Source organism: Ochlerotatus camptorhynchus, unplaced genomic scaffold, assembly GCF_037179485.1.
Source record: "Ochlerotatus camptorhynchus isolate MF236.1 unplaced genomic scaffold, CSIRO-AGI_Acam_v1.1 ptg000244l, whole genome shotgun sequence".
Taxonomy (NCBI): domain Eukaryota; kingdom Metazoa; phylum Arthropoda; class Insecta; order Diptera; family Culicidae; genus Ochlerotatus; species Ochlerotatus camptorhynchus.
This window is the reverse complement of record NW_027040734.1, coordinates 2,337,736-2,354,584: the sequence shown is the minus strand read 5'-3', so window position 1 is coordinate 2,354,584 and position 16,849 is coordinate 2,337,736. Positions and strand designations below refer to the sequence as shown.

The following is a 16,849-nucleotide window of genomic DNA, read 5'->3' as shown; positions in this document are numbered from 1 at the left end:
TGAACTAAATCCACCCAAATTTTCATTAAATTCTACCCAACGGTTAAAAAGTTAGAGCAATTTCATAGCGTGGCAATTTCATCGTGGACACCCTTTACGAGTTGATTGTTATGATTATTGTCAATAATACTTACATTTCGATGAAGATCGAATCCAACCTTGAATCGTAAACCAGGTCCATCAACAATACACTCGTTCCGAGAAGGGGCTCATGGTCATTTTCTTCTTCTTCTTCAGGTTCGCTCACCACCCGGATTTTTTTTTTCTTTATTAGAGTAACTTCCAGCCACTGGCTGGTTCGTCACTACCACCCGGAATGAAGGCTCGGTGCGGTTAGTAATATCAAACAGTGTAACATGCAAACGAAAAAAGAGATACAACCAGGATTAGTTTTTTAATGTAATAGTCATCTGAATACCCAACGAACCATATCTCAGTGACATTTTCTCACTCTGAACCTACATTAAAAGTTATTTTGTAATTATATGGTTACTTTTGTACTCACATGAAATGTTGTACAAGTACCACAAGTTGAACAACGCCCAACTATGAACAGCTCAATGTTAATACCATTTACTCTTTGAATCAGCGTACACTGATAATTTTCTAAGAAACACTTAAGAATGTATAGAGATAAAGCTCAAATACAGTTTTAACTGATGGTACTTTATAAACACCAAACTGTCCAATATTGGACCCTGCCAACACACGGCGCCTGCACGGTAATGTGAGCCGTCAGAATGGTTCATCGGTTGCGAAGTGAAGTGCTTCTCAAACTCAAGCGATACATTTTTCAATATTTCAACGTTATCCTAATGCCAAATATATTATATTAAAAATATGATCCACTCTCTTGCTTACCTGGCGAACCGAATTTTTAGCGATGAAAGCACCTCTGTGGCCAAAAAGGCTACCAATGTATTTATTTATCGTCACGAGGGGTAAACCAAATGAAAATTTGTGTAATATTTCAAATGAATGTATTTCAGCATTTTATTTTATTTGATGACAACAGTGACATGTCAGATAAATTTTAGAGCAATATACACAATGTAATTAATGAAAATAATTTGACTCTTGCTTTTGTAATAAGTGCTATATTCGCACCCCTCGATTGTAATTGAATGATTGTTGCTGACCTTTTTCAACGCTAGATGGTGCGTGAAGCAATATTTTGCGGGTCGCCATTGCAACATTTGGAAAAGGCATGACTGGATCATATTGTTAATATGATATATTTGCTAATACCCTGGACCAGGATTTCCAGTGAAAACTAGATGTATGAGTGCTCATTGCAAGACAGCCTATATTACATGATATAAGTCATAGTCTGTCCGGGGTATAACGTAAACTTAATATCACAGACAAACAGACATAACACATTGAATATTTCTCACTGTAAAACATCGTCGCTAAAACATTACCGCCATCTGTTGAGTACACTCTGGTGGGCACTCACTGAACAGGTGGCGGCAGTGTGTAAACGTCAAACGCAAGGGAATTGACTATGCGCGCCACAGGTGGCGGTACTACCAACTACGATACTTTTAAATTTTCCGTTAAATGCTTGTTCGACGAACAACTTGCAAGTGTTATGTCTGTTTGTCTGTGTTAATATTATCACCCATATGCCCGTCCGCACCCGAAACCCATCCACCACACAAAATCAAATAAAAATGTTTCTGTATGACAAACACGTCCATACATATACGATAATATGGGTTATATCTTCACTGTAACAACTACGGGTAATCATCGAAAGTACTTGCATTTTACTCAGGCACTTTTGAGCAAACTGCAATCACTCTCTCATACTCGAAATGTGCCACGACCAAATTGGCACGACGACGCCCTATACGCTATCTGACCAAAGCGCAGGGAGATTGGTCTATTTGAAAAGTTGCGCTAGAGCTGTGATATCGCAGCTCAAGCTAACAAAACTCACCAGCTGAAAATCTCAGCAAACTATGGTGAGATTGAGTTTCATGATTATTGCCTAGTATACAGATCGACGCGAAACGAAAATTGAAGCACGCGAAAAATCATAAAATTTCGCTAGCGAAAAAGGTTGTGAAAAAAATTTTGTGGAACATTTTCCAGTTTCCTTTTTTCGCAGTTTACAGTTCATGTGAAACGAAATCGATCAGTTTACACCTCCGGTGAAGTGAAAATTTGACAGATACGCTCTCCCGAAACGTCAACTTTTCGCTTAGCTGCTGCTCTTTTCGCGAGCGCTGCATGCGCGAAAAAAAAATAAACGTAAGCGAAAAAGATGCGATCCACAAAATTAGATTTCGCTGGATCGTATCTGTTTACAGTTCAAAGCGAAGCGAAATATTTGCCAATTGCGTTTTTCGCGCAGGTGAAAAATGTAGTATTTTGTATGAGATTTTCGCTTCGCTTAGATCTCTATACAGGCCTTTACACTCGAACGCAACCGAAACTTCCATAACGGCTGGCAGTAGTCGTGTCTGTCATCGGTGAAAAGAAAAAAGGGATTGGCGTCTTGCAGTGAAACTTTTTCAAGCTTTCGCCACCTACATTTCGAAGTGAGAACTACTAGAAGGAGGATAGTTTCAAAATTTTCCAAGTAAAACAGACGATTTTTGGGGCAAATCGGTCTATAAAGAAAAATTAATAATTTCCCGTGGAAACTTTTGCTTGAATCGTGTAAGAAAACGTGTTTGAAAACTAACTGTTATTATTTCGGTATGGATCGGAGATGTTTTCATGGAAAATTATGCATAACAAGTTTGCATCCATAGGGAGAGGTTACCTCCTGCGCAGCTGCATTTTTCGGAAAATGGTGAATATGTGCGATTTCCACTAAGATGAAAGTGAAAATTAAGTGAATTTACTTAGGAAAGGTTGTATCATGCTGGTGGTAATGGAGAATTGGTTGTAAAGGACGCCTATATTCAATAAATGTTCATTTTGGCCTTTTTAAGGTAAACATATTGATACTCACAATACTTTTTGACGAAAAACGTAACGGAACTTGATGTACTCAACACGCACCATACTATAAAATGGTGCTAGATGGTTTTCAAAGTGATAACAAGATGACAAATCATCTTTATTTTGAGTAATTGAGCAATTTACTTCTGTTTACATCATATTTACGATGCAGCATTGATGGAGCCATGAAATGAAATGAATACCCTAATAAAAATTTTATGGTTAATTTGCTTAGCGACGTGTTCGGGGTGTCATCCAAACCATTTGTGGAATTGTTCAATAATTTGGGTTATCGTTCGTTTATGGTAATTCTTTATTAGGGTATAGCTTATGAAAGTTCATCTGGAAAAGTCAAAGATGCACATCAGCCTGATCGTAAAAACGTTTTCTTCTTCAATTCGAATGTTATATTGGAAGGATTTTACGCAGGTTTGATAAAAATTATGATTTAATACTAAATTTTACGAATTTTATATGCAGTCTGTCAACATTATCATCATCATGCAGTGGCGACATCTGCGTTGAGCTTTTACGGCAATCTCCCAATAGCATTATTACACACCAAATTTTGGGATCGAGTTCCAGCAAAACACATTGCTGAATGGCTTCCAGCAAAACTATATCTTGCTGCATGTTCAGTAATTTGAGATATTTTGCTGGATGCTCAGTAACTTGTATGAGACGTATTCTGTTTTTCTATTGAAGAGAGCAACTAATCATGAATTACAGGTAAAATATAATTAGAATATTCGCAAATGTATAGTGAACTCAATATTTATATGGATTACACCGATTCTCTGTACATCTGTAGCTGCAAAGCTCGCTGCAAATATTGCCAGGTTGAACATCAAATGAGTTTAAAAACCGTCGAAAAATCCAATAAAATTATGAATCACTTTGAAATTAATTCAACGCCTAAAAGTGAATAATCAATGTGATGCATATGTGAAATGTTCATGCGTGTAATCAAATACCAAATACAATTGAGTTTTATATCAGTTTGAAAACCAATTCCAATTCAATTGTTTTGTATCAAAATGTTTTGTAGCAAATAACACTCTAATTTGCTGGATATCTAGTACGTGTTGCTGAATTTCCAGTAAACAGCTGTCACTTTTCTGTAGGGTCAATTTGCTGGTCGGTCAGCAAAAATATTTTGCTGGAAGAATTGCTGGTTTTACAGCTCGGCAAAATCCAGCAAAATTTTGCTATTTTCCAGCGATATAAAAATAGTTTGTATACCTTCTCTTTCTAAGAAAACGAGGTGCAACGGAATCATTTTAGCGCTTCAACTTTACACATTGTGAATAGCCTCGCAATATCAAAGAAGCTTGTAAAATCAATATCAAGCACGATGTTTTGCTCCAATATGACGCGTAATATTGAGAGCCTACAGAGCGAAAAAAAAACTGCCGGCGCCGGTGGTGTAGTGGTAAGCGTGACTGCTTTCTAATACCCCAATGGGTCTGGGTTCAATCCCAGCCGAGGTCGGTGAGGCATAAAAATTTCTGGTCACGTCTTCCTTCGGAAGGGAAGTAAGGCCGTTGGTCCCGGCCCATGTGTGTTTGAATGGGTGCGATATCCTACGCAGGTGTGGAAGCTGCCTTCCTGCACATTCGATTGCCGTCAATGGATGGCAATCGATGTCCGTCGGTGATTGGCACTAGATTGCGGAACAGAGACCGACGTTAAATAAAGGAAAGAAGAAGAAGAGCGGAAAAATCTCAATTTGCTAACGATTATGTCATCACTGCTCTGAACACGTTTTCAAGACATGTTATTTTCTGAGGTTTTAAGACAAATGGATCACTAATACATTTGATCGAAGCGAAAACCAAACATCAGGAGGATTGGCGCACGTCTCCTATGCAGATGCTAAGAGGCACACATCCTATGCAGATGCTAAGAGTAGAAATGTAGATGCTAAGAACAGAAACATCTACCGCTAAAATAAAACACTCGGATGCCAATTTCATAAGAGTGATTTGCGTATTTGCTCATTTTTTCTAAGGAGAGGTTCCACCTTTGCTCAAGCGTAGTGCTACTGTATTTGTACCAGACTACGAGACCAGACCAGACCAGTACCAGACGAAACGAAAATTTCTCGACTTCCCTGGGTATAGAAATATGATTGGACTTGCCACACAATTATAACAATGCAAAAATGGTACAGAAGACGAAAATTTAGTTCAAAAGCTGCAAAACGTATGCGTATATAGCACTTATTACAAAAATAAAAGTCAAATTATTTCCTTAATTACATTTTGTATATTGCTTGAAAATTTGTCTGACATGTCACTGTTGTCATCAAATAAAATAATATTCTGAAAATTATACAAATTTTCATTTGGTTTACCCCTCGTGAAGATAAACAACTACATTGATAGCGTTTTTGGCCACAGTAGCGCTTTCGTCGCTAAAAGTAGATCATATTGTTAATATAATATACAGTCAAGATTCCTATAGTACGGATTCGTTCTTGCCGGATTCCTATAGTACGGTCGATCCGGCATTAACGAATACACGTAGCATATGGGATTTGAGCTAATTGGGACCACACACTGATTGTACGGCAATTTGAAGAGATAACTGATGTCTCCAGCGTCCATATTCCAGGCACAACTCCGAATTCATTCTGATAAGACGTCTAGGAGTGGTTTCGAAAAATCCGCTGAGCTCTAGAATCAGATTCATGAATTGACCACTTTTACGGATTTTTCGGATCTTCCGGTGGACCGTCCTGTGGTCTCAAGTGTCCATATTCCAGTCACAACTCCGAATTCATTCTGATAAGACGTCTAGGAGTGATTTCGAAAAATTCGCTGAGCTCTAGGATCAGATTCATAAATTGACCACTTTTACGGATTTTCCGGGTCTTCCGGGAGGATCAGAGTCGTGACTTTCCGGATGCTAAATGTTCCCAAAAGGTGGCAAATTTTATGTTTAATAACTTTTCACAAGACACCAGGAAGTTATCTCTTCAGATTACCCTACAATAAGCGTTTGTCCCCAATTAGCTCTAATCCCACATGCTACGTGTATTCGTTAATGCCGGTTCCTATAGTGCGGTCCCTATTAACCGTACTATAGGAATCTTGACTGTATTTACATTCATTCTTCTCGAAAACAAATGAAGGAATTCTAGCAAAGCCATGTTTTTTGCCTTCATCCGCATGCCAAAGTGAATCTAACGACATACAGTAGAGTAACTAGGGCAAAAACCTAACCAAAATTATGTAGGATAGAGCGCTACCATATAGGTAACTCTAAGACTGGTAGGTCCCGAAGAAACGAGCTCTACTTTTTGGCTCAGCTCTGGTACTACCTTCGGTCCCAAGCTAATCGATTCACCCCTCGAAAAATATGAAATTCCACTAACCCCTCATTTTATCTGTCAAACTTTCATAGCGAATCAAAACAAACATTGTGTAGTACTAGAATTTTGACTAGAATGGGGAACGTTAATCGGTTTGCTTGGGACCAATAGGCTAGTCAAGTAGTGAGCCAATTTCAAATCGATAGTTTCGTTTTGATTGTTGGCGCTACTTCGTCGTAATCGCCCATTTCCGTTCTATAGATTAGAAAAGATCAATAATATCAATAATTTCACCGTACACAAATCAATAATAGGTTTGTTCTGATGCGTTAGTTCATTAGCTACAACAAAAATCCTGTTAGAGCGCATTGTATGAATATGTACGCTCATTGTTCTCAAAACAAAAGGAGCGCCCCTAGCGAATCTTCTTTTTCTACGTTTATTCGTGGCACGAAGAAAATCTAATGGCGTTTCAATGCGTTAGGACGGAATTGAAACTCGTAGAACGAATTTGGAATCAAGAAGTAGTATTAGATTTTAAACAATATCTCAATAATTTGTGACTATTTATCAAATCCAACGGTACGTGTGGAAAGATGAATAAATTTAGAAGGCATATTTGACAGAAATATTCCATTTTTTGTTTAAACTCGTTCAGAAAAGAGAGGTAAAGCGTGGGTTGGACGGTAGGACGGAAATTAGATCAAAAAGCCTACTGCTGTTTTGAGTGATGCACAATTTTGGTGATTTACGACTTCAACAAGAAATCCACCCGAGACCCAGTACAATAGCAAAATTTGCTTCAGATTCAGCATCAAAAAAAATACCCTAAGAAATCGTAGAAAATGATAAATTTAAATATAATCATCATTCCAATCCTAAGACGTTTATGTGAATTGACATTGTATATTACACCAAAAGAGTAGGAATGAGGGAGGGGGTACTCACTTTTAAACTGCTACTATGAGATTGGGCAAATGTTGTTGAATAACCCATCCGAACATACCAACTCAAGACGATAGGAGATACAGTAAGCTCCATCCCCTATTCCAACTGCGCTTATGAAATTGAGCAAATATTTTTGAATCACACATCTGAACATACCAACTCGACAAGATGAGAAACACCGAAGTTATTTCAGTTTGAAGCTGTACTTCCATTGATAAAAGTGAAGGGGCGAGCCCCTCCCCCTCTCTAACTATGCTTATGAGATTGAAAAAATGTTTTTGAATAATTCATCTGAACATACCAAATCGATAAGCTAAGAAACTCCGAAGTTATTTCAGTTTGGAATGTGACTTCCATTGGCAACCGGCAGTATTGGCAGAAAACGTGATTTTAGGCATTTAATTCAAACCATAAATATTTGCACAGTTTTAACAAAAAGAGATATTCTAAAACCGCATTTCCTTGGCTGAAGTTGTTAGGCAGTTGTATATGACTAGTTGTTTGGGACCCCAAATGGAACCAAAAAAGGGTTGTTCTTGCTTAACATGGCCTCATGTTTACTTTTTTTTCCATATAAAGCTGACCCACCCTAATAATCATAGGTCAAAATTTGTCCAATATACAGTTTGGAATGCTGGGTGCTTGATTGTTACTTTGGACATTTGGTCTGCCTAACATGACTAAAGGATTTAAATAAGGGTACCAGTAATTTTGCCGATGTTTGTTAGATACTCTATTCTGAAGTCTGTGAAAGGGAATCTAGTATCATGTAAAACAAAACGTCCAAAGTTACACTCATTGATTATGTTATTGAGCAAAAAAAAAACGTCCAATGTAACATGTCCGAAGTACTACTTAACTAGTCCAAGCGTTCAGTTTAAGAAATAATCTGTCGAACTTCAACTTTGTTTTCCTTAATATGGCGGTAATGTTGCATTGGTCATTTCGAAAAGTCAATCCAGGAATATAAGCCACAACTGCAGATTGCTTGGCAAAAAGGAATTTTTTAAGGAATTTTTTTTTTTATTTTAACATGCTCCCCGGTCAACCGGGGTATAAAATTCCTGCCCAGGGATTTGATCGAAAACTACCAAGACCGGGATTTTCGTTTCGAGCGTGCAGGATCGAATCGCGATGTGCTTGCTCTGGTGAAACCATGATGTAAACAAATGGCCTAATCCTGACAACGAATGCCTGCTGTGATTCTATACACTCTTAACTTGATACAGTGAAATTTTGAAAAAAAATACTCAAAAAAAATGTCAGCGTTTTTCATGTGTTCGGATTTTTTCATGTTCAACCTTTAAAGACCCCTCAAATTGCGATTAAGGCCATATTTACAAAAAAAAAATGTGTTTAACGATTTGGAAAACCCAAATCATGCCAACATTTTCGTTGAAAATTGGGTATAAAAATATCGAACACCTAAACACTCCTCAAATCGTGATTAAGGCCATGAACGGGTTTAAAGATTTGGAAAACTCAAATCATGAGTTAGACCAAATTTTAGAAAACCTACATCTAATTTAGGTCAAATTTTACAGAGAAAATCGAATATAAAAAATTTGAACACATAAACACCCTTCAAATCGCGATTAAGGCCATATTTACGGAGATAAACGATTTTAAAGATTTGGAACACCAAATAACGACGTAGGGCTTATTTACGAAGATAAACGGGTTACAGATTTGGAACACCCTTCAAATCTCGATTTAGGGCTTATTAACGGAGATAAACGGGTTTCAAGAGTGCCGAAGAAATGTGACCGTATATTTTTTTCAGATTCCTTGAAGTCCTACTTAAGATTGTCCTACTCATCAGGCACTCTGTCCTCTTACATGTCTGATTCCGAGTCATCGAAGACCGTTCGACAAGGTAGCCCTTACCCGCAGATTTTTCGTTGTTATGAAATGCGAAAATGCATTTTTGAAAAAAACTGCTAGACACCTGTTTCTCAAAGGAAAATATTTATTTCCGAACAAATTCATAAGTTTACTTTATATAAATGAAAATCAAAATCAAACCGATTTCACGTGAGTTTGAATGTTTACTTCTCATCTCTCAAGAACGCTCGGACTTTTCTCTTGATACTGCCCATTAGATTCTGCATAACTTTCTTCTTAACTTTTCGTTGTGCTGCAGACCAAATTTTCCTGAAGCAATGAACAGAGCTTGCTTTTCTTCCATCTTTCTTAAGATGCCGTTTAATTATTGCCCAGTACCTTTCGATAGGACGCAGTTCAGGGCAGTTTGGGGAATTTTGGAATTTTTCGGCGAAATCGACTTTTTCCTTCTTGAGCATCTCCAACGTAGCAGAAGCATAGTGAGCAGATGCGGATGCTTTCGGTAGATGGATAGAAGCCATTGATTGTGCCCGTTGTGAAATACGAAGAACTTTTCAAGCCACAGGAGCAAATGGCTTGCCACACCAAAGCCTTTTTCCAAATTTTTCGGTTCGGATGTATCGCATATCATCAGGCACTCTGTCCTCTGCTCAGCGTTGAAAAATTGCGGCCCGAGAAGTGTACTGGTATCCAATTTGATGTACGTCTCGTCGTCCATACAAATTCACCAGTTCGGGTTTTGAAGGAGAACGTCATACAAGTTTCGTGACCGTATTTTCAAAGAAGCTTTCTGTGAATCCGTCCTTTTGGGTGCTTTTTGCTTGATAATCTTGATAATCTGCACAGTTCCGACGCTAATGTCCAATTTTTCGGCAATTTCACGAACGGAACACGGTTTATGCGATTTCAAAAGGCGTACTGCTGTCAGCTCCTTTTTCTGGTCCGATACCCTGCACTTCACGCTTTTTACCAATTCTCGAAACGACAACTTTTCGGAAAACTATTTGTGCAGAATTAATCTGCGAGTTGATAAGCTGATCCTACCCATCGTTCGATATTTCTCATTTTTTTTTTATTTTTCAGGTGTATTGCCAAAGTAAACAATGTTTTTACACACTGAGCAAAAATTCACAATTTTTCGTTACGTTTTAACCATAAACCATTTTTGCCAGTGGTGTCGTGGGGGACACCCCTCACCATCCCTCTCCAAAGGGAGTTTGGTAAAGAGAGATGATAAAACTGATGTGTACCTTCCTAAAAATTGTCTAGCTCGCTCTCTACTTCTATATGCAATTTTCACACTGCCATACTCTAAACGGAACTATCAATCTATCGTATTAAAAGTTACCACTTTAGTCTGTTATTTGAAGTTAGCATCTTCAACTACATAAACCATTGATAAACAAGTGTCCACTTTCTTTTATGAACAGTCCTTATTTCAGATTTTCGAAGTGTCACAATTAACCACGAGTTAAAATTAACTCGGCAAATGGTTCACAGCCTTAGGCTCTGAACCATTTGGTGGATTATCTTAACTTTTGGTTAAAATTTGACAGATGGAAAGTTATCGATTAACCCTGCTATCCGAGCGTGGTTACTTCTGACAGACATGAAGTTAAATTTTGACAACCTTGGCTAAGTTCTTCTCGAAAACCGGTCGATCGACAGCACAGGGATTTTCGAACATAGAAAATAACTTTCGAAATGTCACTTTTAACCACGAGTTAAATTCAACTCGGCAAATGGTTCACAGCCTTAATGGGAATCGAAAAGTAGTGGATCACCTGTGCTACCATGCGAAGAAAAGGGTTAGGCAAAAAGTCAAGTATAAATACAAAAAGCAATACGTAATATGTTGACTTGCGATAGTATGGATTCTGGAAAACTTGCCAGTCTTCTCGACATATTGTCTTCGATTATATACTCATACTATAAAAGCAAACATCACTAAAGCAAGTACTTAAAAGCCCACGATAACTTTTCAGACCTACACGAACCAATACAAATTCAGTAACCCAAATAGTAATCACAACGCTATCTCTGTCTCAATAAATATGTCCACACCAGGTACACACATTGTGTTTCTTCAAGTTGCGTCCTCTCACTCTCACTCTCTCTCTCTCTCTGTCTTTCCTCGGTTGTTGTTGTTGTTGCTTTCGAAAACATATCGATTTTCACTTTTGTCAAGCTAAATAATGTAACAATAATGAATCCACCCAGTATAGCTTGCCGACAGTTGAAACATTGATAAATACCCTGTACCATAGCAAACAATAAAGCATTACATATCCAGTCCACCTGTGTATTGAACATGCGCTAAACATCGCAACGCAAGCCTGTATGTACAACGCAAACTTGACTGCACCCGGTGGCGGTTTGTGACCTACACAACTTTGACTTCTGTACACATTCAGAGCTCTGTCGACGTTTCGATGCCACTTCGTCAGGGTGGGTCACGCACGGCCACCGGGTGCAGTTCGCACTTCTAGCCGCGTAAATATCGTAAATAGCGCCTTCTACCTTAAATATAGCAAGAGTGGTTTGTCCTTAGCTGCCAATGTTAATTGTGACCTAGCCAATATTTTCAACAAACAAGCAAAAATCCTATCTCTCTCGACTAAATGTGTACAATTGAAAATCTTTCGTTCTTTCCTTTCTGCGTAGAAGTTTGGAACCACCCCGTGTACGGCTGCGTGTAGAGTTATTGTGTGTTGAACTAATGCATTTTCTTTTCCATTTTCATCTGCGACATTGTCTGCGTCTTACAGCGAAATTTATGCCAGCTGAACAACCACAACAGCCGATGATGATGGCCCCGCAGATCCCGATGCAACAGATGCCAATGCAGGTACAGGCCGCCCAGCAAGCCCCGGCTGCACCGGCGGCACTCGTACAGGACGTCTCGTCGCTAGTTTCCAATCAGCATCAGTTTAAAAACTAAAGTCAGTAAAAAATCATAAGAAACTAACTTAAAAGAGTTATTCGACGGTGAAACAAGTAAAAGAAAAAAAAACAAAAGACACACACAACAACACTCACATTAAATGATACAATTTGAAGAATAATTAAAGTATATAGTGACGACAAAACAAAAACTCTTTACATATGATCTATTATACATATTTATCGAACAAGAGAAACCAAAAAATTAAAAAAAGGGATGGTCGTTTATTTTCTACTTAATCATTGATTATACCTAACTAAATAAATTTATGTATGTTGTTACCGATCTCGTTTAGATTTTGTCTGGTGACAAAGCGATGCATTCTTCGTTATGAACGTTACTCCAGAGTTTTTTCCACGAGCTTTTCCCCACATGAGAAAGCGCGAAATGTTCTGAAGACATACTCAAAGAGTCGAATCCCAGAATTACACACACACATTAATCAGTAAAGGAAGAAAATATTAGACAAAAAAAACCTACAGCACAGAAGTAATAAACAACAATTCCAAGCAAAGCCGCATTTTTACATGTCCCCAAGAGTCGCAAAACACCAAAGAAAAGAACACAAGTGAGGAACTACCGAAAGGAAAATAAAACTTAATTATACATCAAAAAAAGTGAAATAGAAAATCTACACTGAAACAAAGAAGAATGATGAAAAAAAACTCAAACTTCTAGATTTTTGTTGACAAACAACACAAATTGACAACAAAGCAAAACAAAGGTATTGTTAAGTTCCAACGAGATAAGCGAACATACAGATTCCAGACTACAACGCGTTGTTTGGTTTGCTTAACAAGAGAGCATAAGGTTAGAGCAAAAATTGTTATAAATTTGAACTTTAGGGAAAACACAAATTTACTATAGGACACAATTACAAAATAGTGGAAACAAGGATACTACTAAAACCGATATAATCATTAGCGAAGAATTACAAGATACGAAATTTTCGTCAATGTTTCTTTCACCCTTCGGTTCAACCCTCTTCCATCTGTGCACGCGCCGAACGGTTACTGTTTGCACTGAGAAAAAGCGCTTCTGGCTTAAACCACAGTGTCACAGCAGCAAAACGCTGAGATTCGTTCACTCGAAGGTGCTCAACGTTTTCTCCTGTGCACACAAGCACACACATACATCTCACGAAAATTCAACTTTTTTGTTCTGTTTCTCGTCGGTTAGCACGACCTTTAGTACAACAATTTCATGCTGAAAGTAGAATTTATCGATAGTGTCATGATAATCAACAGATTTTTCTTCGACAACACCTCTCTGTGTCCACTTACCAAACAAAAATAAAAGTTTAAAGAGAAGCTACTAGTCGTTCCTTCTATTAAAGTGTCTCAAAACAAAGCAAAAATTAAAAAAAAAAAACGTAAAAGCAAACTCGCCATAGTTTCACCATTTTCCCGAATCTCATCACGCATCACCGTCGCCCATGATGTGATAGCCATGAGTCTATTGTTTCGCTTACCCACACAGCCTCACTCATACAGAAGAAGTTCAAAGATATCAAAACAAACCAAAAAACACACACAACAACACATTTTGCTCCGATGGAACCGTTTCTCTCAGCAGACAGGCGATTTTGTCCCGGAAACTACTTTCATGCAGTGAACAATGATCCCGGAAAGGTGAAAGTAAACAGGACAAAATTGGAAATCAATTCAACTCAACTCAACTCAACGATGAAACATAGTGAAACCATAGTTTAAAAAATCAATACAAATCTAAAAACAAAGCAAAACGGCATAAACCACAGGAGGTAGACATCAGAGAAAAGGAACAACAAAACAACAGATTTAAATTACTCATACACGCAACACACAGAGCCACACAACACACACGTTCATGTTCAGCATTCAGAAAATTAGGGCAACACATTTGAAAATAAAACAGAACAACAACAACAACAACAACAAAAAGAAGTAAATGAGACAAGACATGTGTTATGTAATAAAACGTAAATTGAATAGTGGAAATATTTCACACCGGAACAAAAAGATTATTTTAATTTTACTATTTTGAATTCAATATCTTTAAACAAACAAAAAATGAACATATATATACTGACAAAACAAATAATAAACAAAGAAAATGGGGAAAAAAAACATATAAAAATTACATATATATAGCTTTGAAAATTGTAAAAAAATACAACTATAAATTATTATCTATACTTTTGCGACCCCATTGCGAGAGACCCATGCGAAACACAAAAGAAGAAGCAGAAGAAAGCAAAACAAAAATCAGAAAATGCGACACGGACACGGAGAATAAAATGGGGAAACAAATGTGGAATGCAAGGGAATGAAAAAAAAACAAAATGGCAGCAAATCTGTGCTAATCACGAATAAAAAACCAAACAACACGAAACGAAACTAATCGAACGGAGGAAGCAGCAACTCGAAAGGAACTGTGGACAATTTGACGCTGAATACACAGCACAACCATAAGAAGAAGAAAAAAAGATGAAGAAGAAGAACAGGAAGACAAGAAGAAAAGTATAAATAATAATGAATAAACGATATATAATTAATGATTAAATAAAGACAATTAACTAGTGTATGTAAATAGAGGAATGTTTGCCTGCTGCGGGGAAGAGTAATCGGAGTTGATTTGATGACAGTCCGATAGACAGTGGAGAGATACAGTTCACTAATGGTCTTAAGAAGTCGATTGGAGCTACCTCAAACTGCTTATATGTATCGGTGTTGATTGACCCTCTTTTCCCAAGGTGACAAAGGTAATCCGTAACATTTCGGTTCATCTTTAATGAGGCTTCTCTGTGTGCTCATTATTCTCTTCCATATTTAATCTTGAGGATTCAACTGAGCACCTACACCCAACCTTTTTTTACGCTGTCCTATTTTCCTTTTTTCCGATGTTCAAATAAAACCAAGCTTGATGCAACTGCAATCGAAAAAAAAACAAATAAAAATATGGTACCTAGGGACTGTTAATTAACTACGAAGACAGTTGTGACGTAGGATTACGTCTGTAATTTCTATATGGGGGTACACTTTGTGAAAACCGAAAATGAAAGATTTTGAACGTTAATAACTCAGCTGCCCCTGAACCAATTTCAATAATTTTATCACCAATCGATCAGAAATATTCCTACGCATCTGCTGAAATTAAGACTTTATAATGTTTAAAGTTGTCGCTTTTGGAAATTGCACGAATGTGCAACTGTTGCTATGATAATTAAAATTATCACCGATTGCCTGCGAAAAGTGATTTCCCTAGCACAGATTTCAAAGTTGAATTCCATCTGGTCTCACCAAACGGTGTTTATTCAATCACCGCGTGGTGAGTGGTGGTGTTCTCCAGTACACAACAAAAAGCTGCCTGCAAGCAACGAGCTGCAGCCGACATGAGCATCCATAGAAGGAGGAAGAAGCCGCACTGCTATTGATCGGAATCAGTAGTACTCGTAAGTCGCTGCGGGCCATTTATGTCAAGCGCGTCATAATAAAGCGTATAAACAGAAAGAACCCCGCTCAAATTCCTATTCATACACAAAACACAAGCTCCTGCTGCAGTTAAAAATAAGATTTATTATATAAGACCACGTAGTCCTACGTCACCATTGCGTACAACCCCATAGGGCTGTCTGTTGTAGTTTTTTGAGATTCTTGCCCCTCCCCATCCCTCTGCGTAGACAACTGTCCATACACAATTTGTATATTTATGGTCCGTGGATAATTGCCACCCCCCTATCTACGTAGTTGATGAACAGCCTCCTATCAGGGACTCTATTATCACCATCACGTCACTTCACTTTTTTGTAACCGTTACAGAAAAGTGACAACAAAGTGACGTTCATAATCGCTCCGTTGACGTGACTCTCGTTACTGACTGACAAAAAGTGGGACTCATAATCGTGACTCTCGTCACTAAGAGACAAAAAGTGACGCTCATAATCACTCCAGTGACGTAATCTTTATTTATCGTGTGTTTGTGTGTGTGTGTGTGTGTGTGTGTGTGTGTGTGTGTGTGTGTGTGTGTGTGTGTGTGTGTGTGTGTGTGTGTGTGTGTGTGTGTGTGTGTGTGTGTGTGTGTGTGTGTGTGTGTGTGTGTGTGTGTGTGTGTGTGTGTGTGTGTGTGTGTGTGTGTGTGTCATCCTCTATCCTTCACCCAGCCGGGGGCGTTTGACAAGTAGAACCAACAATCAATACGAAACTAACGATTTAAAATTGGTTCACCACTTTAGTAGCCTATTGGTCCCAAGCAAACGATTACCGTACCCTATTCTAGTCGAAAATTTTAGTACTACGCAATGTTTGTTTTGATTCGCTATGAAAGTTTGACAGATAAAATGAGGGGTTATTGGTTTTTCCTATGTTTCGAGGGGTGAATCATTAGCTTGGGACCGAAGAGAGTACCAGAGCTGAGCCAAAAAGTTGAGCACGTTATTTCGGGACCTTCTAGTCTTAGAGTTACCTCTATGGTAGAACTGCGAATAATTTGATCAAATCTCATGCTCCGTAATGGTGCCCTTTATGTTGTAAAGACTAGTACTTCAAAAAGGGTAACTTTTGAGGCAAGACAGAGTGTCCTCAACAAGTTAAGGGAACAGGATGCACTAGATGTCCACAACAGGTACAGCAAAACATCACATAGACGCCCTTATTCACACTAACTACTCAGGGGGTAGAAGGTCAAGAAGAGCCACCGCCGCCAACTAAAGCTTGAACCGGGTACCTGGAGGGTTACCATATGGTCTCCCAATGGAGGACATGTCGTCCTTTTTCAATAATTTTTCTACGTCCTCCTTTTGCCTGAAAATGTCCTCCTTTTTAATTCTTGCATTTTTTTCTAGTAACATATTCAAAAAA

The 16,849-nt window shown here is 38.1% G+C and overlaps 1 protein-coding gene across 2 annotated transcripts in view; it reads left to right on the top strand.

Moving 5' to 3' along the window:
- Window positions 1–14,584, top strand: part of nSyb (neuronal Synaptobrevin) — a 70,505-nt gene extending 55,921 nt beyond the window's left edge. For both annotated transcript variants that reach the window (XM_065226137.1, XM_065226136.1), the window contains one exon: window positions 11,836–14,584. In XM_065226137.1, coding sequence (XP_065082209.1) covers window positions 11,836–12,008 — 173 coding nt within the window. In that variant the 3' untranslated portion in view covers window positions 12,009–14,584. The remainder of the gene's footprint in view (window positions 1–11,835) is intronic.
- The last annotated feature ends 2,265 nt before the right edge of the window (window positions 14,585–16,849 follow it).